The 27,059-nt window shown below is 37.5% G+C and overlaps 1 protein-coding gene across 1 annotated transcript; it reads right to left on the reverse strand.

Moving 5' to 3' along the window:
* Positions 1-1,352: 1,352 nt before the first annotated feature.
* Positions 1,353-26,658, reverse strand: LOC149896651 (synaptic vesicle glycoprotein 2C-like). Its single transcript, XM_090117451.1, has 15 exons — positions 26,477-26,658; positions 22,195-22,343; positions 21,583-21,725; positions 19,455-19,602; positions 19,076-19,238; positions 18,403-18,621; positions 16,864-16,984; positions 16,079-16,219; positions 15,131-15,223; positions 13,733-14,013; positions 12,986-13,127; positions 7,445-7,514; positions 6,545-6,704; positions 4,063-4,207; positions 1,353-3,327 (listed from the first exon to the last, which is right to left on the reverse strand). The coding sequence occupies exons 2-14, from the start codon at positions 22,307-22,309 to the stop codon at positions 4,066-4,068; spliced, it is 1,938 nt and encodes a 645-aa protein (XP_089973577.1). The 5' UTR covers positions 22,310-22,343; positions 26,477-26,658; the 3' UTR covers positions 1,353-3,327; positions 4,063-4,065.
* Between the last annotated feature and the right edge of the window lie 401 nt (positions 26,659-27,059).

Below are 27,059 nucleotides of genomic sequence, written 5' to 3' on the forward strand. Positions count from 1 at the left end.
TGACCTCTCCAAGGCATTTGACTGCGTTGAACATTGTACATTATTGCGTAAACTTAATCACTATGGGATTAAAGGACAAGCTCAGAACCTCATAGCCTCATACCTGCATGATAGGATACAAACTGTAGTTGTTAATGGAGAACGTTCTAGCGGTGCGTCAATTAACATTGGTGTTCCACAAGGATCTATTTTAGGACCCTTCTTGTTCTTGGTATATATCAATGACCTACCTTATTATTTACAGGATAGGTGTGAAATAGTTCTGTTTGCAGATGATACCTCATTAATATTCAATGTGGATAGGCATGACCCAAATGTTGACGAAGTGAACAGTACTCTTTTACACATATCCGACTGGTTTACTGCTAATAATTTATTATTAAATGCCAAAAAAACAACTTGTGTTGAATTTTTACTACCTAACGTTAAAAAGTTGAGCAGAAATATTACCTTGAACGGGGAGGTATTACACCCTACAGAATCGACTGTATTTCTTGGGTTAACATTGGACGAGAAACTACAGTGGGGAGCCCATGTCAACACCGCTGCAGGTAAGCTCAGTTCAGCAGCATATGCAGTCCGAAAGGTAAGGCATCTCACCGATGAAGATACAGCTAGATTGGTTTATTTCAGCTACTTTCATAGTATTATGTCCTATGGAATTCTACTATGGGGCAGGGCAGCAGATATAGAAACTATATTTATCTTACAGAAAAGAGCCATTCGCTCTATATATAATTTACGTGCTCGGGACTCACTAAGAGATCTCTTTAAGAATACTGGTATCCTTACTGTACCATCACAGTATATATTTAATAATATTTTGCATGTACACAAAAATGCCGACGTACACACAAGAGTAGGAGATAGACACTGTTATGGCACAAGGAACAGAAATAGAATTGAAATGCCATTTTTCCGATTAGCTAAAGTTAAAAATTCATTTATGGGTCAAGGTATACGCTTTTACAATAGAATTCCTCATAATATTAAAGAGTTTGGTAGTGCTAAATTTAAAACTTATGTAAAAAATATATTAGTTCAGAGAGCCTATTATAGCATTAAGGAATATATGGAAGATGAAAATCCATGGAGGGTTGTCGCGTAAGAACCACAGGACAGTTCTTTGGCATATTATGATATATTATGTAGTTAGATTTAAGTTACAGATTATGTAATATTGACAATATGATTTTAAAAGAGCAACTATGGAGTTTCTTGCCGGTTCTTCTCCATAGATACTGCTTTCCGAATCGGTGGTAAATGTTAAAAATACTTATGTAATGACGATTCGAAAGTACTACTAAAAGTAGTCTAATTGAATAAATAAATGTTTGAGTTTGAGTTTAAATATATAAATATCAAAATACCCTCTTATTATATACAACAAAAGTAGCTGTGCCCCGCGGTTTTACCCGCATTGCTCCGCTCCTATTTGTCTTAACGTGATGATAAGACAAATAGCCGTCCTCGATAAATGGGCTATCTAACACCGAAAGAATTTTTCACATCGGACCAGCAGTTCCTAAGATTACCGCGTTCAAACAAACAAAGAAACTAACTTTTCGAAATTTTGAATCATTTTCTTTTCATTTTAGAGAGCATGTATCTGTCTCTTTTAACACAAACGTTATCGCATACGACTATCTCTTTCACACCTTCAGTCAGTTTTCGCGGTTGTTCTTTGTCTAAATCGCGAAAAAATTTTTTGGAGATATTTTTTTAGGATTAAGAAAACATACTTTTTGTTATTATTTTTATACTTTGATTTATATATTATGTGATGGGTTTACACCAAATTGTCATGTTATTTACGATGAATAAACTAAATCCTATTGTGACATAAAAATATAGGTTTTGACTTTTGACTAAATATTGAAAAACACGATTTAGTTATTGAGTATTGTTTATGGCACTGAGTTTTTTTAATGAGTTTGATCTGATTATATTTTCTATTTAAAAGTATGCCCATATTTGATATCTATTTCTCATATAGATAACTAGCTGCGCTCCGCGGTTTCATCCGCATTGCTCCGCTCCTGTTGGTCTTAGCGTGATGATATATAGCCTATAGCCTTCCTCGATAAATGGGCTATCTAACACTGAAAAAATTTTTCTAATCGGACCAGTAGATCCTGAGATGAGCGCGTTCAAACAAACAAACTCTTCAGCTATATAATATTAGTATAGATAGATATGTATTAATATTTTTGGATGTCTGACCAAAGACAATACATACATACATACGGTTTTAAATATATGTATGTATAAGTTATAAGTATTTTGTTAATATTAGAATAGATTTTTCTAGATACAAGTATCCAGATTTAAACTCGATTTACCTACTAGGCGGTTAACTCAAAATGTTTATAAGTATGTATGTCTGTTACTCTTTAATCGTTGAAATAACTGCGTAGAATGAAGAAATAATTTTCAGTTAAAGTATACTTATAGGTATTTAATATTTTTATTCCGAAATTATAATTTAAAAACGCCAAAATTTTGGAAGTTTTATTTATATTATTGACAAATTATACATTTAATCCATCAGGCCCCGAAATTACAGACACAATAGATTGTGTCGCGGTCGGATCTGGCCTCTCGGTGGTTGAGACGTTAAATCGCGCAAACTGATAGATTTTTCAATAATTTCAATTAGACAAAAAATAATTTATTTTTCAATATACAGAATCTTGTAGAGATCAAAGGAAGAGTAAATATAATCGTGTTTTTTTTTATTATTATCTACTTTATAACTAAAGATATATTATTATGATATGCAAAAAAATTCATGAGAATTTTGACTAATTATAAAAAAAAAATTGAAAAAAAATTTTTTTTTCAATTCTCAAATTTCGACCTATGTTTAACTAACTACATTTTAGGTTTACGTATAAATGAATAGTGAGCGTTCATTCCATCATAAATTGTCCATCCATTCCATATGTCATGTCTAGCTACGAACACACAGCTACAGAATCAGCCTTGCTTATATTTATTAAAGAGGATACGTATTAATTTTTAACCGACTTCAAAAAAGGGAAGCTCTGTTCACTTCATATAATCCTATCATTTTTTTTTACAAAAAAACAAAACAATCCGATTATTTTTCAAAAAAATCTACAGTTCATGAAAGTACAATAGCTGCTAATTTATAAAAAAAAATCTCAAAAAAACATTTTTTTTTTCATTTATAAAAAAGTTGATTTTTTGTTACTGTTCGATTCAAAATGGCTGCCTTTTAAAAATAATATGATTCGATGTCCCGATGGTGGTAGGGGATAACTTCACTTTTCGAAATTTTCAAATCCAGATCGTGATGACTCCCTGAAATAAATAGTTATATAATTAAGGGCCGATTTTTCAATGCTTGGATAAAACTTATCCGTCCAATAAAGTATTACACGATAATATTGAAATGTCACGTAAACTGTCAAATAAGGGCAATTAGAATACGTTTTTAAAATGGTAGTTTTATACATTATTCGACGAATAAGTTTTATCCAAGCATTGAAAAATCGGCCCTAAAATAATTATTTAATTAAAAAAAAGTGTGTTTGAAGATCAAATGTTGTGTTGGTGACAGCTACACATTTTTACTTATAACATCATTGCTTGTGGCATGTTGTAACATGCTCTCTATTTTCAACCAGATGAACCGATATTGATGTTTTATTTTTTATTATTTTTAAAATTTCCTGTGTGTTCTATAGCGTCGTCTTACATAGAACGGTGGTGAACAAACGGTGGTGAAGTACCTATATGAAGTATATGTAGCTTAATGTTATATTGTGTGTACCTGTGTGTAAGTCAGTCTTGAATATAACTTATAACCGAACGGTTTTTCATTTGAACTCCAAGCCTCTACGCATACTTCAAAAACAACAGTAGTTACATGGTAGACCTTCCTTGCCATCGCCGCTGGCGGGCGGCGGGCTATACGTGTGTCGTATGTATGTGTAGCGTAGTATAGTGTAGTGTGGTGTAGTTTAGTGTAGTGTCGTGTGGTGCAGTATAGTATCGTGTATTGTACTGTACTGTAGTGTATCGTAGTATACTCACACGCTAGCCCCTCGCCGCCAGTGCCGCGGCGGCCGCCAGTGCCGCAGCGAGCGCCGCGCTGGCGGGCGGCGGGGCGGCGGGGGCTCCGCGCGCCGCCGTGCCGCACATGTATGCACCCGCCAGCACCAGCCCTAGCGCTGTGCACCTGCCAGCGTGTATATAGTTAAGTATATATAGATACAAATAGTAAGGACACTAGCTTCAAAACCGACCGTTATACAGGGTGTCCCACTGTTGGTATACTAAGCTCAAAGGAGGTTTTAGTTTTGCATACGCCGAGTACGTAAAAAATACTTATAAAATTCCAGATACAGTTTTTTTTTCAAATAAATGAATTCTTAAAACTCTATGTGTATACCCATAACAAGCAACCCGTCCAACTTTGCCACCAGCACGTGAGCTATCGTTTAAAATTATGTTTTCATGGACAAAATACTCACATTAGCGAAACGGTATATGCCGGCTGCGCGAAGTTAGAGAAGAAAACATGGATTTTCAGGAAAAATTTAGCAAAAACTTTTTGATGTAATTTTGTTATTTAAGTATTTTTTACGTGATCAGTATATGCAAATCTACAAGCCCCTTCGCGCTTAGTATACCGATAGTGGGACACCCTGTATACTATACTTCGACACAGTATATAGATAAATAATTTGGAAAATCCAAAAGTGCACGCCTCATAATTTTTTTTTAATAAATATTTATTAATTATTATTTTTGTTTATTTAATAACAATTAAACCACATCGAATCAGACCCTGAAAAATGAAAGGGTTCTATTCCTGAGCATACTCAAGCGTAAGAGAAAAAAAAAGACTCGATTAGTAAAGTATTTCGGTCGCTATCGTGTTAACAAGAAAAAGGATCCGCACATACAGACACACGGACGTCCAAGACAGAACTTTTTTAAACTGTTTTTTAACTAGTTTAAATAACAAAAATGACATCAAAAATATCATGAACGTTAAAAATAGTATTTTTTCTTAATATGTGTGTGTATGTATTATCTTACAAGTGCAATGTATGATACATAAAGACATTTTAAGTTTGAAAAATCAGATGTTTTGCGCGAAGTGACAGTAGTACCCACCTCAATGCTTCGCTTATGAGGCGTGCAAAACCCATGTAGGGTTGTCGCATAAAAAACTAAAAACCATAGGACAGTTCTTTGGCATATTATGATAATATAATATGATGTTACATATGTATTTTGTAAAATTAAATTGTAAAACTGACATGATTTAAAAGAGCAACTATGGAATTTCTTGCCGGTTCTTCTACGTAGATACTGCTTTCCGAATCGGTGGTAAATGTTAAAAATATGTAATGACGTTTCAAAAGTGCTTCTAGAAGAAGTCTAATTGAACAAATAAATGTTTGAGTTTGAGTTTTGATACGAACGGTACGCAAATCCCCTCCAAAACGTTTGAATCACTCACACAAAGAGCCCCAGCGCTATATGGTTTAAGACATTTATTTCTCAAAAAGATTACATTTTAATCACTTACAGAGAAATATTATTCTGTTACAAACATAGAAATCTAAATAACAAGACACTAGAAGTCGTAAGCGTGCGTGACCTTGTCGCCACTCAGGTGATTTTCACATCACCAGTGCATTCGTCACTGTTCAGTTGCTCTGGAGACGTATGAGTGTATACATGGTGTGTTTCAGCATTTCCCATTGCGGAAATTCTTCCACAAGTTGTAATTATACTTATAAAGGAATAATATTTCATCGGAAAATTTTTTTTTTAGAAATAATGCCGTTTTTCCTTAAAATTATAGAATATTTACAAGTATTACGAGTGTCACCATAGTAATCGAAATAACAATGAATGACACAGTCGACCATTCTTATTATCACGTTTGTTCGTATTGGAGCAAAAAGTCTCATATACTTAGGGATGTTATTCTAAAATAAACCGTAAATTCGTGCGTTAGGATACATATTCAAAAGCTTAATTTAATAGTTAAGTTAGTTTTCACTAAAATCAAGCTGTCCAATAAAAGGCATAGTTTACTTGTGTGTACTGTTTAGCTTTCGGTTTGAATGTGTTGATTTTGGCGACAGCGGTTTTCATACGAATTATGACATTATAGCCCTTCTATGTGTCTTGTTATTAAGATTTCTATGGTTACAAACATGTATACTCGCTTAGTACCTAATTTGTTAGCATAATATAATCAAACAAGAATAATAAAAAAAATTGAATTGAAAAAAAATATACTAATACAATATAATTCGTCAGAGTAAAGACATGAACTGTAAGGCAACTCAACTTTTTCGTCCGTCCCCGTCGGATTTTCGGGATAAAAACTATCCTGTGTTTACCAAATATCGTGAAAATCGGTTAAACAGTTTTTGAGTGAAGGAGTAAGTAACATACAAACTTTTGTATTTACAATATTAATAAGATTTTGATAAAGCGGGCGAAGCCGCGGGCATAAGCTATTATACAAAAATAAATTATTTTAACTTACCTCAAATTAGCCGGATATCCGTCGACCACTTTAATGCTTATAGTGAAGAATATAACAGTCACAATGAGCCTATACGCAGCTTCGACCACGTATAGTGCTGTCTCTATCTGCGCGAAGTAGATAGACGGAGATAGCAATACTAGAGCACTGCATAGGACGACTGAAAAAAAATTAACCTTATAATTAAAAAAATAAATAAATGCTTTAACAAATACATTTTAAAATACTAACAATTAATTTGGTTGATGAAAATGATCCGGCTCGACGGACCATTTTTTTATTTACTCATTTAAAAATCTATATAAAGAAAAATGTTTCGCCAAATGTGTTGATAAGCGTAGCTCTAGAACGGCTCGACCAAATCGGTTAATTTTATAACGTTTTTGTTAAAGCACATGTATGGGGACAAAAAAAGTAAACATTTAAAGCTTCACGCGTCCTACGTACATTATTTGCTCGTAACTAAATCAGTATTTATAGTAGGACGCGTGAGAGGTTAAGTTGAAGAGAAATAACGGCAGAACAACGTGTGCCTATTTAGACAATAGAATTTTCATTTAAAACGAACCCAATTAACTTAAAAACTAATTAATGTTTGTTAAAATATTAAATACTAGCTTTCCACCCGCGGCTTCGCCTTCGCCGCCAAAGAAAATCCCGCATGGTTCCCGTTCCCGTGGGATTTCCGGGATAAAACCTATCCTATGTCCCGGGTAAAAAGTAGCCCATGTCCTTTCTCGGGTATCAAAATATCTCTATACCTAATTTCATGCAAATTGGTTCAGTAGTTAAAGCGTGATTGAGTAACAGACAGACAGAGTTACTTCGCATTTAAGAAAGAAAGAAGAATTATAGTATGGATTTGAATTTGAAATCAAATCAAAAATCAAATCAACTCACCCAGGGGCCTCGCCCATAGCGGGGCGGCTGTTAGCGGAGCCGCTAGTAGTGCTGCGTGTGCGCCGAACGTCTGAAATCGACATATTGTGTGAAATTAATATTTACATAGTAATGTAAATTATATTATGTAAGAAATATACTAAAATAAATTACAATATTTAAGTTTTTTGTGCATATCTGTCATGATTAATATTTGTTAGTTGTTTAGATTTCATTATTGTAATTTTTATGCGTACACTGTTGTTATCACTATATAGTATAAAACAAAGTCGCTTTTTCTGTCCCTATGTCCCTTTGTATGCTTAAATCTTTAAAACTACGCAACGGATTTTGATGCGGTTTTTTTAATAGAGTGATTCAAAAGGAAGGTTTTAGTATATAATTTATTAGGTTTTAGACAAAGCGGGCGAAGCCGCGGGCGGTAAGCTAGTGTATAAATAAATATTTTTTAAAAAAAATGCAATATTCATAAAATAATTAATGCAATATGCAGAAATACACACACACACACACACACACATCATATCTATACTAATATTATAAAGGTGAAGAGTTTGTTTGTTTGTTTGAAAATGCGCTAATCTCATTGAAAAATTCTTTCGGTGTTAGATAGCCCATTTATCGATAAATCATCACGCTAAAACCAACAGGAGCGGAGCCACGCGGGTGAAACCGCGGGGCGCAGCTAATAATCATATTTAGCTGACTTATTCAATTTTGATTATTTCCTTGTTTTTTTTTACCCACCAACCACTCCATGTAACGCAGCCCGCAATGACTCACCAAGACCCTCTCAAATACATACCTCCTCAGCGCCACTACCACTTACCCCCCTTCCATCCCTCCCCCCATAACACTCCCCCTCCCCCTCACCTGTTCATGTAACGCAGCCCGCAGTGTCCCCGCCAGATCAGCCCTAGAACCCCCCCCCCCCCCACGAACACCCCACACGGAGCTGCCCACGAGCACACAAGCGGAGTCCAATTCCCGGCCGACCATTTACCCCTTCTTCCAACCCTCCCCACACAATTTCCCCATCATTAGCACACTATCCCCCCTATCTTCGCCCCCCCTCTCCCGCTACCAACCTCCTCCCACCATTAACACACCTTACCCCCTTGCAACCCCCCCTCCCCCTCACCTGTTCATGTAACGCAGCCCGCAGTGTCCCCGCCAGATCAGCCCTAGAAGCGCATCCCCCACGAACACCCCGCACCGAGCTGCCCACGAGCACACAAACTGCGTCCAACTCCCGACCGACCATATTACTTTGACTCACAGTACAAAATATGTATACCAACACGCACAAAGATAACAACTATTGCAAAGTTTGACTTACAAATACGGTACACTAACCCCTCCATCCAACCCTCCCCACACAATTTCCCCTATAATCTCCCTCACCCACCATTAACACACTTTCCCCCCACCATTAACACACATTCTCCCCCACCATTAACACACTTTCCCCCCACCATTAACAAACTTTCCCCCCGACCATTAACACACTTTCCCCCCACCATTAACACACTTCCCCTCACCTGTTCATGTAATGCAGCCCGCAGTGTCCCCGCCAGATCAGCCCTAGAAGCGCATCCCCCACGAACACCCCGCACCGAGCTGCCCACGAGCACACAAACTGCGTCCAACTCCCGACCGACCATATTACTTTGACTCACAGTACAAAATATGTATACCAACACGCACAAAGATAACAACTATTGCAAAGTTTGACTTACAAATACGGTACACTAACCCCTCCATCCAACCCTCCCCACACAATTTCCCCTATAATCTCCCTCACCCACCATTAACACACTTTCCCCCCACCATTAACACACATTCTCCCCCACCATTAACACACTTTCCCCCCACCATTAACAAACTTTCCCCCCGACCATTAACACACTTTCCCCCCACCATTAACACACTTCCCCTCACCTGTTCATGTAATGCAGCCCGCAGTGTCCCCGCCAGATCAGCCCTAGAAGCGCATCCCCCACGAACACCCCGCACCGAGCTGCCCACGAGCACACAAACTGCGTCCAACTCCCGACCGACCATATTACTTTGACTCACAGTACAAAATATGTATACCAACACGCACAAAGATAACAACTATTGCAAAGTTTGACTTACAAATACGGTACACTAACCCCTCCATCCAACCCTCCCCACACAATTTCCCCTATAATCTCCCTCACCCACCATTAACACACTTTCCCCCCACCATTAACACACATTCTCCCCCACCATTAACACACTTTCCCCCCACCATTAACAAACTTTCCCCCCGACCATTAACACACTTTCCCCCCACCATTAACACACTTCCCCTCACCTGTTCATGTAATGCAGCCCGCAGTGTCCCCGCCAGATCAGCCCTAGAAGCGCATCCCCCACGAACACCCCGCACCGAGCTGCCCACGAGCACACAAACTGCGTCCAACTCCCGACCGACCATATTACTTTGACTCACAGTACAAAATATGTATACCAACACGCACAAAGATAACAACTATTGCAAAGTTTGACTTACAAATACGGTACACTAACCCCTCCATCCAACCCTCCCCACACAATTTCCCCTATAATCTCCCTCACCCACCATTAACACACTTTCCCCCCACCATTAACACACATTCTCCCCCACCATTAACACACTTTCCCCCCACCATTAACAAACTTTCCCCCCGACCATTAACACACTTTCCCCCCACCATTAACACACTTCCCCTCACCTGTTCATGTAATGCAGCCCGCAGTGTCCCCGCCAGATCAGCCCTAGAAGCGCATCCCCCACGAACACCCCGCACCGAGCTGCCCACGAGCACACAAACTGCGTCCAACTCCCGACCGACCATATTACTTTGACTCACAGTACAAAATATGTATACCAACACGCACAAAGATAACAACTATTGCAAAGTTTGACTTACAAATACGGTACACTAACCCCTCCATCCAACCCTCCCCACACAATTTCCCCTATAATCTCCCTCACCCACCATTAACACACTTTCCCCCCACCATTAACACACATTCTCCCCCACCATTAACACACTTTCCCCCCACCATTAACAAACTTTCCCCCCGACCATTAACACACTTTCCCCCCACCATTAACACACTTCCCCTCACCTGTTCATGTAATGCAGCCCGCAGTGTCCCCGCCAGATCAGCCCTAGAAGCGCATCCCCCACGAACACCCCGCACCGAGCTGCCCACGAGCACACAAACTGCGTCCAACTCCCGACCGACCATATTACTTTGACTCACAGTACAAAATATGTATACCAACACGCACAAAGATAACAACTATTGCAAAGTTTGACTTACAAATACGGTACACTAACCCCTCCATCCAACCCTCCCCACACAATTTCCCCTATAATCTCCCTCACCCACCATTAACACACTTTCCCCCCACCATTAACACACATTCTCCCCCACCATTAACACACTTTCCCCCCACCATTAACAAACTTTCCCCCCGACCATTAACACACTTTCCCCCCACCATTAACACACTTCCCCTCACCTGTTCATGTAATGCAGCCCGCAGTGTCCCCGCCAGATCAGCCCTAGAAGCGCATCCCCCACGAACACCCCGCACCGAGCTGCCCACGAGCACACAAACTGCGTCCAACTCCCGACCGACCATATTACTTTGACTCACAGTACAAAATATGTATACCAACACGCACAAAGATAACAACTATTGCAAAGTTTGACTTACAAATACGGTACACTAACCCCTCCATCCAACCCTCCCCACACAATTTCCCCTATAATCTCCCTCACCCACCATTAACACACTTTCCCCCCACCATTAACACACATTCTCCCCCACCATTAACACACTTTCCCCCCACCATTAACAAACTTTCCCCCCGACCATTAACACACTTTCCCCCCACCATTAACACACTTCCCCTCACCTGTTCATGTAATGCAGCCCGCAGTGTCCCCGCCAGATCAGCCCTAGAAGCGCATCCCCCACGAACACCCCGCACCGAGCTGCCCACGAGCACACAAACTGCGTCCAACTCCCGACCGACCATATTACTTTGACTCACAGTACAAAATATGTATACCAACACGCACAAAGATAACAACTATTGCAAAGTTTGACTTACAAATACGGTACACTAACCCCTCCATCCAACCCTCCCCACACAATTTCCCCTATAATCTCCCTCACCCACCATTAACACACTTTCCCCCCACCATTAACACACATTCTCCCCCACCATTAACACACTTTCCCCCCACCATTAACAAACTTTCCCCCCGACCATTAACACACTTTCCCCCCACCATTAACACACTTCCCCTCACCTGTTCATGTAATGCAGCCCGCAGTGTCCCCGCCAGATCAGCCCTAGAAGCGCATCCCCCACGAACACCCCGCACCGAGCTGCCCACGAGCACACAAACTGCGTCCAACTCCCGACCGACCATATTACTTTGACTCACAGTACAAAATATGTATACCAACACGCACAAAGATAACAACTATTGCAAAGTTTGACTTACAAATACGGTACACTAACCCCTCCATCCAACCCTCCCCACACAATTTCCCCTATAATCTCCCTCACCCACCATTAACACACTTTCCCCCCACCATTAACACACATTCTCCCCCACCATTAACACACTTTCCCCCCACCATTAACAAACTTTCCCCCCGACCATTAACACACTTTCCCCCCACCATTAACACACTTCCCCTCACCTGTTCATGTAATGCAGCCCGCAGTGTCCCCGCCAGATCAGCCCTAGAAGCGCATCCCCCACGAACACCCCGCACCGAGCTGCCCACGAGCACACAAACTGCGTCCAACTCCCGACCGACCATATTACTTTGACTCACAGTACAAAATATGTATACCAACACGCACAAAGATAACAACTATTGCAAAGTTTGACTTACAAATACGGTACACTAACCCCTCCATCCAACCCTCCCCACACAATTTCCCCTATAATCTCCCTCACCCACCATTAACACACTTTCCCCCCACCATTAACACACATTCTCCCCCACCATTAACACACTTTCCCCCCACCATTAACAAACTTTCCCCCCGACCATTAACACACTTTCCCCCCACCATTAACACACTTCCCCTCACCTGTTCATGTAATGCAGCCCGCAGTGTCCCCGCCAGATCAGCCCTAGAAGCGCATCCCCCACGAACACCCCGCACCGAGCTGCCCACGAGCACACAAACTGCGTCCAACTCCCGACCGACCATATTACTTTGACTCACAGTACAAAATATGTATACCAACACGCACAAAGATAACAACTATTGCAAAGTTTGACTTACAAATACGGTACACTAACCCCTCCATCCAACCCTCCCCACACAATTTCCCCTATAATCTCCCTCACCCACCATTAACACACTTTCCCCCCACCATTAACACACATTCTCCCCCACCATTAACACACTTTCCCCCCACCATTAACAAACTTTCCCCCCGACCATTAACACACTTTCCCCCCACCATTAACACACTTCCCCTCACCTGTTCATGTAATGCAGCCCGCAGTGTCCCCGCCAGATCAGCCCTAGAAGCGCATCCCCCACGAACACCCCGCACCGAGCTGCCCACGAGCACACAAGCGGAGTCCAATTCCCGACCGACCTCCATGTCCGTGTCTATCATGCTGGGAATGTAATATAATTGGTATTGTTACTAACATAGATATAAGAATATTGTTACTAATAAGTGGACCGATGACGTTTCAATGAATAAATTAATTAAATATAAATATAAATTTCAGGACAAATTCCACACACGGCACGATCTGATCCCATACTAAGCTTTCGCTTGTGTTATATGGAAACCAGATGGCTGATAAACATACAAATATAATTTGAAATAAATACTTATATAGATAATCAACACCCAGACTCAGAGCAAACATCTATGTTCATCACACAAATATTCGCCCCGGGTGAGAATCGAACACACGACAGCTCTGGCTTGGAAGGCAGGGCCACTACCAACCAAGCCAACCGGTCAAATAGTTAATATCTATACTAATATTAAAAAGCTGAAGTTTGTTTGTTCGTTTGTTTAAACGCGCTAATCTCACTAACTACTGGTCCGATTTGAAAAATTCTTTCGGTGTTAAATAGCCCATATATCGAGGAAGGCTATAGGGTTTATATCATCACGCTAAGACCAACAGGAGCGGAGCACTGCGGGTGAAACCGCGGGGAACAGCTAGTTATTATATCAAACAATAATAAAAAAAGAGTAACTCACGTAGTATTAACAAACAGCGACCCCTTGAAGCTCGTGTACGAAGTCTTAATGTTCGAAAACGCGACATTCACGAAGGTGCAGTTCAGAAACCCGACATGCGACATCAGCATGTCCCTGAACGTCACGTTTCTGAACGTGACATCGGTGAAATCTATATTTTCCAACGTTTCATTGTAATGTTCGTTTTCATATGTTATATTGAGTATATTTCGCTTGGAAAGTGCAAATGCTTCGGTTTCCATATCTTGTACTATAGCCGGTACATAGGCGGATAGGTAGAACTAGAAAAAATAGTTTTTTATGTATAAATAATATTAAATGTTTGTAAATTTATGAAAATAGTAGTAAAAAATGTTAATGTTGAGAGCTGTGTATGAATCCGGTTCGAAGGACCAGTTTTGTAATAAATATTTCAAGACAATTTTCACACACGGCACGATCTGATCCCATACTAAGCTTTCGCTTGTGTTATGGAAACCAGATCGCTGATTAACATACATATAACTATATAATTTGAAATAAATACTTATATAGATAATTAACACCCAGACACAGAGCATCTATGTTCATCACACAAATATTTGCCCCGGATGGGAATCGAACCCACGACCTCTGGCTTGAAAGGCAGGGCCACTACCAACCAAGTCAACCTATCAGTCGATAAATAACTGCTAAATTAGTAGTAATCACTTATGAGTGTTTCAATAAATAATAGCAGTAAATTTTTAAGAAATTGTATGTATCCGTCTTGAAGGACCAAATCGTTTGATATATAAATCTATACTAATATTATAAAGCTGAAAGTTTGTTTCTTTGTTTGAACGTGCTAATCTCAGGAACTACTGATCCGATTTGAAGATTTGTTATTGTTAGATAGGTGTTAGATAGCCCATTTATCGAGGAAGGCTATATATCATCACGCTAAGACCAACAGGAGCAAAGCAATGCGGGTGAAACCGCGGGGTGAAGCTAGTAAACAATAATAACAAAAAAATGTTGACAGTATCACACATAAACAAATATGTTAGTTTAGATGTTGACGGATTAGAATTGATCCGGTTTGAAGGACCAAATATTTATTTACGTATTTAAAGTTAACTTATAACTAAGTTAATTTGCCTTGATGTGGTATGATTTCTTGTAGATGGACGCATTCGAGCAACTAAGCGCTGATTTTTCAATCTTTGGTTAAAACTTATTCTTCGGATAACGTATTAAACTAACATTTCAAAAATGCATTTTAATTGTCCGGATTTGACAGTTTAATAGTGACATTTTAATATTATCGTGTAATACTTTATTCGACGGATAAGTTTTCCAAGGATTGAAAAATCGGGCCTTAATAATTTTAAATGAATACTTTATGTATTATGAATATTTTAATAAAAGATAACTTACCGATATAGCCATAGAGAACATCAAAGTCCCACCAAGGGACAGTGTAGTACTTCTATACGTATTCGAGAATAGTTGAAAAAATGTCTGCCAGAACTGAAAAAGAAAAAAAACAGTATTTAGAACTAAGCATTTTTCACGGCTTCGCTTGGGTAGATTGGGTAAAAAAATTGTTACTTGGTGAAAAAGAAGATTTTCAATAATAAATTTGGTCGAAATCACTATCACTACATAGTATAAAACAAAGTCGCTTTCTTTGTCCCTTTGTATGCTAAAATCTTTAAAACTACGCAACGGACTTTGATGCGGTTTTTTTTAATAGATAGAGTGATTCAAGAGGAAGGTTTTAGTATATAATTTTTTAGGTTTTAGACAAAGCGGGCGAAGCCGCGGGCGGTAAGCTAGTAGTTTCTAAATTATAACGCAAACTTTCTCTGTACCCTTTTGGTATAGGAAATTTGGATTAATATATTTTATTTACAAAGCAAGAATATTGGTAAATTCTTCTTTTTAGATATTTGGGAACTATAAAAATTAATCTATACTAATATTGTAAAGCTGAAGAGTTTGTTTGTTTGAACGCGCTAATCTCAGGAACTACTGGTCCGATTTGCAAAATTATTTCGGTGTTAGATAGCCCATTTATCGAGGAAGGCTATAGGCTATATATCATTACGTTAAGACCAACAGGAGCAGAGCCACGCGGGTGAAACCGCGCGGCACAACTAGGAAAAAATTAAAAAAAGCCGGGTTGCACTGGGGGAGTGCCGGCAGAAGTGAAAACTTGATTATTAACGTTGAGCATGTTTGATATTTTGGAATGGTATCCGTCTTACGCTTTTTCGATCAGGTCACGTGTCCTGACGCGAGTTTAAGATTTTATACCCATTACAGAAAAAGTGCTCAACGCCGCTAAAGAAGTTTTCACTTAAAAAAAAAAATAAATCTCACCATTTTAACACTATGCCTCACATGATGTAACGCCGGTGGCCTCCTCTTGCCTGGCAGAGATAGCTCGCCCAGTCTATATTCCGAGTCACTCGTCAAATTCGATTTACCACATAAGCGGACTTGGTTACCGCTGTGTATGCTCTGTAATAATGTATTAACAGGATTAAAAACCAATAAAAAACAATATAAAAATCACTACATAGTTAGTATAAAACAAAGACGATTTCTCAAACTCAAACTCAAACATTTATTTATTCAATTAGAATTCTTCGAGAAGCACTTTTGAAACGTCATATTTTTACATATTTTTAACATTTACCACCGACTCTGTCCCTATGTACATATTATGTATGCTAAAATATTTAAAACTACGTAACGGATTTTGATGCGGTTTTTTTAATAGATAAGAGCGATATAATTAATACGGTTTAAGACAAACCGGGCGAAGCCGCGAGCGGGAATGGAACACACTAATAAAAACAACATAAAAATAATTAAAAACGTAAAAAAGAGTGTGTGCCAGCACACGTGTCAGAAGTGTAACTTTAACGATTTAAATCATCGCCTTATTCCATGACGTGACAGTATTTCCATGACGCGACGTTGACATTTTACGCGCCTAAAGAAATTTCACTTTTTAAAAGCGGTCGTGTTTATTCTAACCAAACAGAAAACTGAAAATTTTGTTTCTGAAAACTTTAATAAATTATTCTATCAAAACAATTATTTCAAAATTTTCATCAAATTATATTATTATTTAAATTAAATTGGATGTTTGAACATACCTGATACACCATCATGGCATCAACTTCCCTCCCAACGTCTAGTAAATACCGCGGCGATTCCTGCGTCCATATCAAACTTATGAGCGACGCTAGTAATGGCAACATACATAGTAGGAGGTATCTGAAAATTATTTAAAAACTGGGTAAATGTCAATCACATTTACCAGGAAATGTCATTAATAATAGTCTAGACAATACTATAAATAAATAAATAAATATAAATATTATAGGACATTATTACACAAATCAACCTAGTCCCACAGTAAGCTCAATTAAGGCTTGTGTTGTGGGTACTAGGCGACGATAAATATAATATTTTATAAATACATATATAGATCCAAGAACAAATAATTGAGTTCACCACACAAATATTTGCCCTGACCGGGGATCGAACCCGGGACCGTCGGCTCAGTAGGCAGTTACTTCACCACTGCGCCAACCGCGTCGTCACCACAATTTATACTACAATAATACAATGTAAACTTTCTAAATTAATAATTTAATTTAATAATACAAAAAAGTATGATAAACAATTACTAGAATCACAATAGACTATTAAAATGTCGTCAAAAATATCGGAGCAGAGTTGTATAAATTTTCATTGAAATTAGCACCTTATTTCGTAGCAGTAATGTTCAAAGTTTATTGTATAGTGCAGGTCCACACTGCGAGCCTAGCGCGGTTGCGACGGCGGGCGCGAAATATCAAACGTATGAAACGCGCCTTTGCGTCCACATTGAAATGACTATGGCGGAAGCCTAGTGCGACGGTAATGAGCGAGCCAGCGCGCGTAGTTTTCAAACTCTCCTATCCGCGCGTTCTGGCCACACTACGGGCCTAGTCAGCAAGCGACCCAATGCGCGGACGGCGGGGGTATCAAACCAGTTCGGTCTTGTCGCTCGACTTCAAATATTATATCCTTTATTGTTTTTCGTAAAATAGCGGTAAATACTTAATTGTTGAAGTGAAACTTCTTTATTTATAAGTGCGATTCAATCTAAAACACTTAACACTACACCACAGTAATTTTGTAGGGTATAATCTCAATTCTTCATATAAGATTCACCCGTTATTCCTCTGTTTTATTTATTTCGTGTACAACTTCTATAATGATCTCATCTCAAAATCGGACTGTACAGTAAAAATAGCAAATCGTCAAAAGTTTGCAACACCCGAAAAACGTCGAACCGCTACTTGAGCTCGCGTGTCGGTGTGGCCACCGCGAGCGCCCGCTCGTCGCGCCCGCCTAGGCCGCCGCCACCGCGCTGAAAGTGTGGACGCACACCTACGCTCATTAGAAAACTCTACCTGATAGTAATATTAGGCAGAGTTTTAGTTCAGACAATTTTTAGTGATCGTTTATATTGTATTTGGAAAGTTTTCCGGGAGTCGTTAAAATGAGTGATTTTATAGACTTTGAATTGCGTTTTATTATTTTTTATTATAAAATTATTAACTTTTTAAAGCTATTTTTTTATATTTTTTCATTTTGGGAGGTACTTTTACATAAAACTACCCACCAAATCCCAAAATACCAACCTATGCCACGCGCTAAAATGCTCCTTATTCTCAATAAGTGCCTCTGCCCCAGTGAAGGGCAGAATTGCCTTGGCCAACCCTGCCGCTATTAGGATCCCAATGCCCATACACGCGGGGAACAAAGCCAGGGGCAGGGTCCGACGGGTCCGGGATATCATCTCGCTGCAGTATATGTACCCGGTCGGTATTATGCCCCCGGAACCGATGGCTGAACAGAATCTGGTGGGATTTTGAGGGCAATATTTCATTTTCTGGTTAAATAGAGCATTTTAAATTGTACTGTTAACTTCAATTTGTGCTGAGAAAAGGTTTTTTTTTATGTATTCTATTTGAATTTATAAATGGAACAGATTTACTTATTAATTCGGTTAACTTTTTTTTATTAAATTCTTACTGACAAATAAGCTGTCATTCGTGCAGACTCAAAGGACTAAAAAAGTTTAATCGTATTATTACATTACGATTGGTTTCGTCAACAAGCTATTGAAGCTGGTCAACGATATTTTGATATTCATTTCGTCCATAACAAAAATCTAAAAGTACCAAACCAACACATTTACTAAAAAACAATGTAATCGAAACCGTAATCTTATATTAATTTTGTTATTAATACAAAAAGCTCTAACAATAATATATATGTATAATCTACGCAAAATAAACCAAAAAATCTCACCTGGCCATCATAAAAGTCCCGTATGTCGGCATGAAAGCCGCTATAGCAGCGAACACCGCGTTAACAGCAAGTGCTGATAACAACGCTCGCCTCCTTCCCAGTCTCTCAGCGAGCGCCCCCCACCCCACCGCACCGAGGGACCCGCCCATTATGCTGATCATCACTAAAGAGATAATCATCTTAATAACAAAAAACTTGAACGATATCAAGGGACATCGGGATGGAACGAAGTGTTAAGATAGAGAGAGACAGACAGAGAACCACGCCGCACGACTTACAACTCTAGCAAAAAGTGTCGTGACAACTTTTCGTAAGAATTTTTTCCGTCTAGCCCCCTTTCACAACGCGCGATAACTTCGTTCCGAAAAAAAATACTCACCCAACCAATTTTTCTCATGCGGCAACACACATAACTCAATCTCAGCGGATGGCAACACAAACGGTATGGACGACATCTCTAGCGCCGAGCCGATAACCGACAACCCGACCGCTAGCATCACGCGCGCTTGCGATAGACCGCAACCCGCCTGCAAATTAGTTATTTGCTGCTAATAACACAGAAAGCAATTAAATACAGGATAAAAAATAATTTGGAAAATCCAAAAGTGCACGCCTCATAATTTTTTTTTAATAAATATTTATTAATTATTATTTTTGTTTATTTAATAACAATTAAACCACATCGAATCAGACCCTGAAAAATGAAAGGGTTCTATTCCTGAGCATACTCAAGCGTAAGAGAAAAAAAAAGACTCGATTAGTAAAGTATTTCGGTCGCTATCGTGTTAACAAGAAAAAGGATCCGCACATACAGACACACGGACGTCCAAGACAGAACTTTTTTAAACTGTTTTTTTAACTAGTTTAAATAACAAAAATGACATCAAAAATATCATGAAAGTTAAAAATAGTGTTTTTTCTTAATATGTGTGTGTATGTATTATCTTACAAGTGCAATGTATGATACATAAAGACATTTTAAGTTTGAAAAATCAGATGTTTTGCGCGAAGTGACAGTAGTACCCACCTCAACGCTTCGCTTATGAGGCGTGCAATAGTGTGTGCCGAGCACACGTGTCAGAAGTGAAACTTCTTGGCAAGATTCAAAGATACTACAATCGTCGCCTTACTCCATGACGTTGTGAAGGTTGGGAGCGACGCGACCTTTTAATTTTAATCTCAATGCGCCAAAAAAAATTTCACTTCATCATTCATCATCTTGAATCACATGATGAACAATCGAAATATTTTGACATGTCTCTGTACCATGTTTTAAGCAAATAAATATTATTTTATTTTATTATTCTTTGAATCCAGCCAAAGATGTTTCACTTCTGACATGTGTGCTCGGCACACACGTTTTTAATAGATAAAACGATTCAAGCGGAAGGTACATATTAGGTAATAATTTGTTAAATTTTTGACGATGCGATTGGTTCTGGAGTAATGCTTGATCAAACAAATAAAATCTTTAACTTCATTATAGTATTATTGTATGTATTTGTTACACGCGTTTTAGGTAAACAGTCTTAATTAAAAATTAATTACGATGATATAACTTTAAATTTAATAACAATATGAGTCTCTTTTTAAGGCCAACTTCTTAGGTATTAACTAACATAAGGTTTCGATAATCGATATCTGGACGAGAATGTATGATAAAATTTCGTTAAGTTTAGTTTCTAGATAATTGCTCTAATACTAAAATATGTAGTTGTTACACGCAGCTTCGCTTGCGTTCTGTAAATGATGTACTAAAACCTTACTAAAAAACCGCAACAAAATTCGTTGCGTAGTTTTAAAGATTTAAGCATACATAGGGACATAGGACATATGGATATAGGGACAGAGAAAACGACTTTGTAAATTACACACATCAACAAAGTCAATTCACCCATAGACCAACCAGCCACTATTCTATTCTAAATAAATTTTACCGTCATTGTCGGTAAAATAATGTCAATGCTGACAACACTGATTATGTATATGATTACATTTTTGGAAAAAAAATTACCAATTTTGGTCAAAATTTATAGTTATCGGACAAGAAATGAAGATCCTTATTATCCAAGTTTCCACCTTGGTGAAAAAAATTAAGATTTTTAAGAAAAATTAAAAAAAAATGACATGTTTTTATTTTTAATTAAAGACCTTAAAATTAATTAAAGACCTTAAAACCTATAATTCTTTCATTCACAAAATTCATAGATTTTTAGATGTTTGATGCAATATAAAATATCCCTAGACTTTGTTTTTTTTATTTTTTTATTGTGTGATAGGGAAGCGCTTGACCACGATCTCGCCTGATGGTAAGCTGAGATGTGGCCTATGATGGAGCGCGCTTCCCTAGAAGGTACCCGTTCACTCTTCGCTTGAAGACCCCCATATTGTACTCGTCGGGGAACACACACTCAGGAAGCATGTTCCAGTCCCTCGCGGTTCGGATGAAGAATGTAATGTAATGTTGTTGTGTGTTTGTAGTGATAGTGTTAATCCTCTTTCCTCACCTGTCGCAAAGCATCCTCATGGAACTGTTCGAGAACACTCGAATCATTATAATCCAGTAGTTCCCCACTATCATTCGCGTCGTTATCCGGTGGCACGGCAGCCATGTTGGTAGTGTTGCCAGGCTCGCCGCTGCCTTCCGCGGCTGGAATATTTATTTTTTGGTGTTGCAAAATTGAAGAATATTTTTTTAAGGACCAAAAAAACTTTCATTTCATTTAGCATCTTTTTTCATGGCAGTAACATTCAAAGACTTTGTAGTAGAGTAATTTGAAGTTATATCGTATTACAAAAGTCTGCCTATGCATAGGCAGAGTTTTGCGTCGAATACTTTTTGATTTCATCGTCTACTTATTTATTGTACATACAGTTGTTTATTATCCGAGCACAGTGAGTTGTTGAGCATGATTGTGAGTTGTGACAGTGAGTCAAGTTTTTTTTGTAAGAGTGAATCGAGTTGTTGAATACAATTATTGTGAGTTGCAATAGTGAGTCAGGTTGTTGAGCATGATTGTGAGTTACGATAATGAGTCAAGTTTTCGAGCATTATTGTGAGTTGTGTTAGTGAGTCAATTCATCGAGCGTTATTGTGGGTCTAGTTGTTACAAACTCACCCGTCAGCCTATCCTCGGTATACGTCATGGTATGCGCTATAGATCCAAAGCTGCCGAGCTTCGACGACGTCTCGGAATCAGAGCGCGCGCGCACCAAACACGCTTGCTCCTCCATTGTGCCCTCTGTGAGCTATACTATTGAGACACATCTGGAAATATCGAAAGATATTTGACGTGAAATGTACATACATATATAAAATCATTCATTAAGCCAGTTTTAGTGTCATGCTGACCGTCGGAGCTGACAGTGGAAGCGTATGAACCTCCTATATCAGACCTATGCATTATACCTACGCGAAATAAATATTGTTAAACGCAACTTTTGATTTAATATTTTCGTGGATGAATAGTTGTCAATATAGATGCACTATTTCCTATCCGAACATGCTTAGGTGTCGAATACTATAAAATGCCGCTTTCTTTAGAATCGTGGACCATTCGTACGAATCGGGCCTAGGGGCTCAGACGTTGTTTATACGACGTTTGACCCAACTACCCTCACTTTGTTAATAGTCGTTGACTTGCTATGATTTGTTATCAACTGTCTACACCAATTAGGCAGTTGTGTAGAATCGCTGTACATTCTTATTACATTCAAAGTAATATTTAACCGGCTCCCCAAGTATAAATTTCTTAAGATATTATAATACTAGCGGCCCGCCCCGGCTTCGCCCGTGGTACATATGAAAAATAGATGTTGGCCGATTCTCAGACTTACCCGATATGCACAGAAAATTTCATGAGAATCGGTCCACCCGTTTCGGAGGAGTATGCAGACTAACATTGTGACACGAGAATTTTATATATAAGAAGATATTAAATGAACAATGTATCCATGGTATTTAATTGGTTAAGGATTAATGCTGTATTAGTTAAAATCGCTTCGAAAATTAGCCATTATTTGTCGTAAAAAGTAAATGACAAAAAAAAGTTATTGTGGGTTATCCATAAGAGATAGACATATACCATCGCGGACTTTTCTGTAGACCTTTTCAATGTGTATAATACTTAGTACATTATTTTGATAAAACTCGTAGGGTTCAGCCTGCGTTTGCAATGTAAGCGGAATAAATGTAATTTTTTACGACATCACATTAGAAACCTCAAAAATAACAGTACTTCTCCACTACTTAATGAACCTTATTATACATATAAACCTTCCTCTTGAATCACTCTATCTATTAAAAAAAACCGCATCTAAATCCGTTGCGTAGTTTCAAAGATTTAAGCGTACAAAGGGACTTATGGACATAGGGACAGGGAAAGCGACTTTGTTTTATACTATGTAGTGATTTTAAGCGCATACTTGTTCCTACGTTTCGGCTGTCAGCACGGATGGTTAGCGTGACTCTATATCCAGCCTAATATGTACGTCCGATACAACTAAGAATAGGATCGACTCGGCGCCATATTGTGACGTCATAGCTGTTAATTCAAATGAATTAATAATATAGGTAAGTGAAACAATACAGAAATTTCAAATTAGGATCAGGTAAAACAAAATATGTACACTGTTATTGATATGAAAACAAGGATTTATTAGTAATTAAACTATTTTTTTTCAAATGAAATCTGATACATAAATATCATTGTTCTTACTATTCTTAGTTGTATCACAAAGTACTAGACTATTCAACATAGAAATAAGTATTTAGTGTCATTATTTAGCGTGCAGTTGGCTTGCTATTATATTATTTAGAGTGAAATCAATCTAATTTTCTTTCAATCTTTAATACTAAAAGCGACACGCTCATATAGAGGTTTTATATTTTCAACATTTTCAACCATTTTTCACTTTATTTTTTGGATATATTTTGATCTGCATCAGATTTTAAGCATATGATTTGCCTTTATGTATTTCATTTGTTTATATTAGTTTATGGTTTTATTGTTATGTTGCATGGTATGTGGAATTCAAGATCAATATTTTCTCTTAAGTATATAAAGATATAAGATTTCTTATGAAAAAAACGAAATGCTTATTTAAATTTTGTATGAAAGATGTAAATTTTCAACCAGAAACCATACAAAGACCACGATTGTAAAATCATGAAATTTCTAATATGTAGGTACTAGAATAAATGAAAAAGAAATGGTGATATGATTTATCTATGACTAGCGGCCCGCCCCGGCTTCGCCCGTGGTACATATTTCGCAATAAAAGGTAGCCTATGTCCTTTCTCGGTTATCAAAATATCTCCATACCAAATTTCATGCAAATTGGTTCAGTAGTTTAGGCGTGATTGAGTAACAGACAGACAGACAGAGTTACTTTCGCATTTATAATATTAGTATGGATTAAACCTAATACAGTCAATGATATGTACTAAACCCCACATGCGAGTTTAATTTGTGAATATCTGTTTTAAATACAGCAATTTTTATTAGACCTTGCATGATAAATGGACCATCCCTAAATAAATTAAGTACTCGATGAAAACAATAAATGAAATCGAAATAATTGCTCAACTGTCATTCTTAATGCTATAAAAAACATTTGAATGCGTACATAACAAAAACAAAACTTGATTGTTTATAAATATGTGTGTCTACAGATTTCTATTTCAGAATCACTAACAAATAGATATCCTAAAAAAATAGTACTAATAACAATGTAAAAAATATATTTTTTGACGTGGAAAATCTTTAGGCGTAATTAATATGGTAAATTATTTTTTTCTGTATTTTGACGATTAAAAAGCGCTAGTTACTGAACTAAGTCTACATGAATAAATAAATGTTTGAGTTTAGACTAGAAATACAAAAATAACTCAACAATCATTCTATAATCCTAAGACATTAGTCATAAAATAAATTGCTGAATCATTTGTGTCATCTGTCTTGATATGATGGTATCTTTGATAATACACTTTTATTCCTTCCTCAATTTTTATTGTTATTGAAGCGGTTTAATATCCTTATGCTTTGGAATTTATGGATATTTTGGGTTATATGACGAAAATAAAAATAATATTTCTTTTATGTGTTTTTTTTTCATTCTATTGTTAAAAAAAACAAGGAAGCTCATTTTTCAGCAAAGTTCTGTTTCTTTTGATTATAAAAATAAACCATCTTCCTTTGGTTATGAATTTAAATGCTTTCCAAGCATTTATACAGGGTGTCCCACTATTGGTATACTAAGCGCGAAGGGACTTGTAGTTTGGCATGCACTGATCACGTAAAAAATACTTAAACAACAAAATTACGCCAAAAAATTTTTGCTTACTTTTTCCTTAAAATCCATGTTTTCGTCTCTAGCTTCGCGCAGCCGGCAAATACCTCTTCGCTAATGTGAGCATTTGGTCTATGAAAATATAATCTTAAACGATAGCTCACATGCGGGTGGCAAAGTTGAGCGGGTTACTTGTTAGGGGTGTACACAAAGAGTTTTAAGAATTCATCTATTTGTCAAAAAAATTCGTCTGGAATTCTATAAGTATGTTTTACGTGCTCAGCGTATGCAAAACTATTACCTCCTTGGGACTTAGTATACCGATGCTGGGACACCCTGTATATGCTCAAGAATTCATTACTGAGTTTTTCATATTGTAGGATAATACTTACAGAGAATAGATTATTATAGACCCATTGTTATATTTTAAGTTAGGATATGAAATCCATACTAATATTATAAATGCGAAAGTAACTCTGTCTGTCTGTCTGTTACTCAATCATGCCTTAACTTTTGAACCAATTTGCATGAAATTTGGTATAGAGATATTTTGATACTCGAGAAAGGATATAGGATAGGTTTTATCCCGGAAATTCTACGGGAATGGGTTTTTCTTTGAAAACGCAGGCGAAGCCGCGGGCGGAAAGCTAGTTCAATATAAATTAATTAAAATAAAAAGAGTGTTAATAAGGACCATACAATATATAACAAGACTTTACAAATCATTAAAGGTACTGAATGAATTAGAAACACACATTGGTGTATCAATTAATTTACTAATTACTATGGCCTCATGCTAAATACATAATCCTAATAAGATAATAGGTATATGATAATGTTATCAAATTTGTACCTTGATTTATATTGACAATTTAAATGACGATAATAACTCGAAAATAATAATTCGAAAATATTAAGTTAACACCGGTGCTGACGTTCAACGTAAAAACACAAATTTTTAAGTTTAAATAAACATACTATTATCAACGGACGATGAAGCATAACAGTTCGACTAACTACGTACGGAACCCAGGGCGTAAAAATAGAAAACTTGATACCAATTACTGATATGACTTCAACAAGTTAATTTATAATATAGTGCATACTCACTTTTATAAACAGATACCTATGTCACTTAAGAAATATTTTCGAATCGGTATATTAGCGTTTCATTTATGCAAAACAGTGTTATTAATACTTTCAACCACACAAAATAAACAAATAAACTTATCACACAAAGAAAGCAAGCAGCAAAATAAAACTTGATACGGGTAGGCGTCAGACTCGGTCCGTCAAAGATGAACCAGTGTTGCCAGCATCATTTTAAAATGTACCACATTTCAGAAGTTATCGTTCTAAGAAAAAATGTTCAGTAAAAAATCTGCTTAATTCATTGACATAAATATATAACTGTGATAATAATGATACATGACTAATAAGTTCTTTTAATATTCTTATAGTAAATAGTATAATAAATGTATGAATTTGATCAATAATTGTGAATTGGCAATACAACTTGGAATTGAGTTTTGACAAAAGCTGTCAAACAAAATGTCATGAAGGGACCACAGATACACTAGCGGATTTCCAAAAATAGAAAATTTCTTGTTTTAATTAAAGGGAAATGGATTTTGGTAATAAATGGTGAAAATTACCCAAACTATGGTTCATACCTACGTACTTAATTAAGATT

The sequence above is a fragment of the Colias eurytheme genome, chromosome 28, assembly GCF_061535395.1.
Source record: "Colias eurytheme isolate Ceu_HAF_F1 chromosome 28, ilColEury1 Martin Lab GWU primary, whole genome shotgun sequence".
In the NCBI taxonomy this organism is placed as follows: Eukaryota; Metazoa; Arthropoda; class Insecta; order Lepidoptera; family Pieridae; genus Colias; species Colias eurytheme.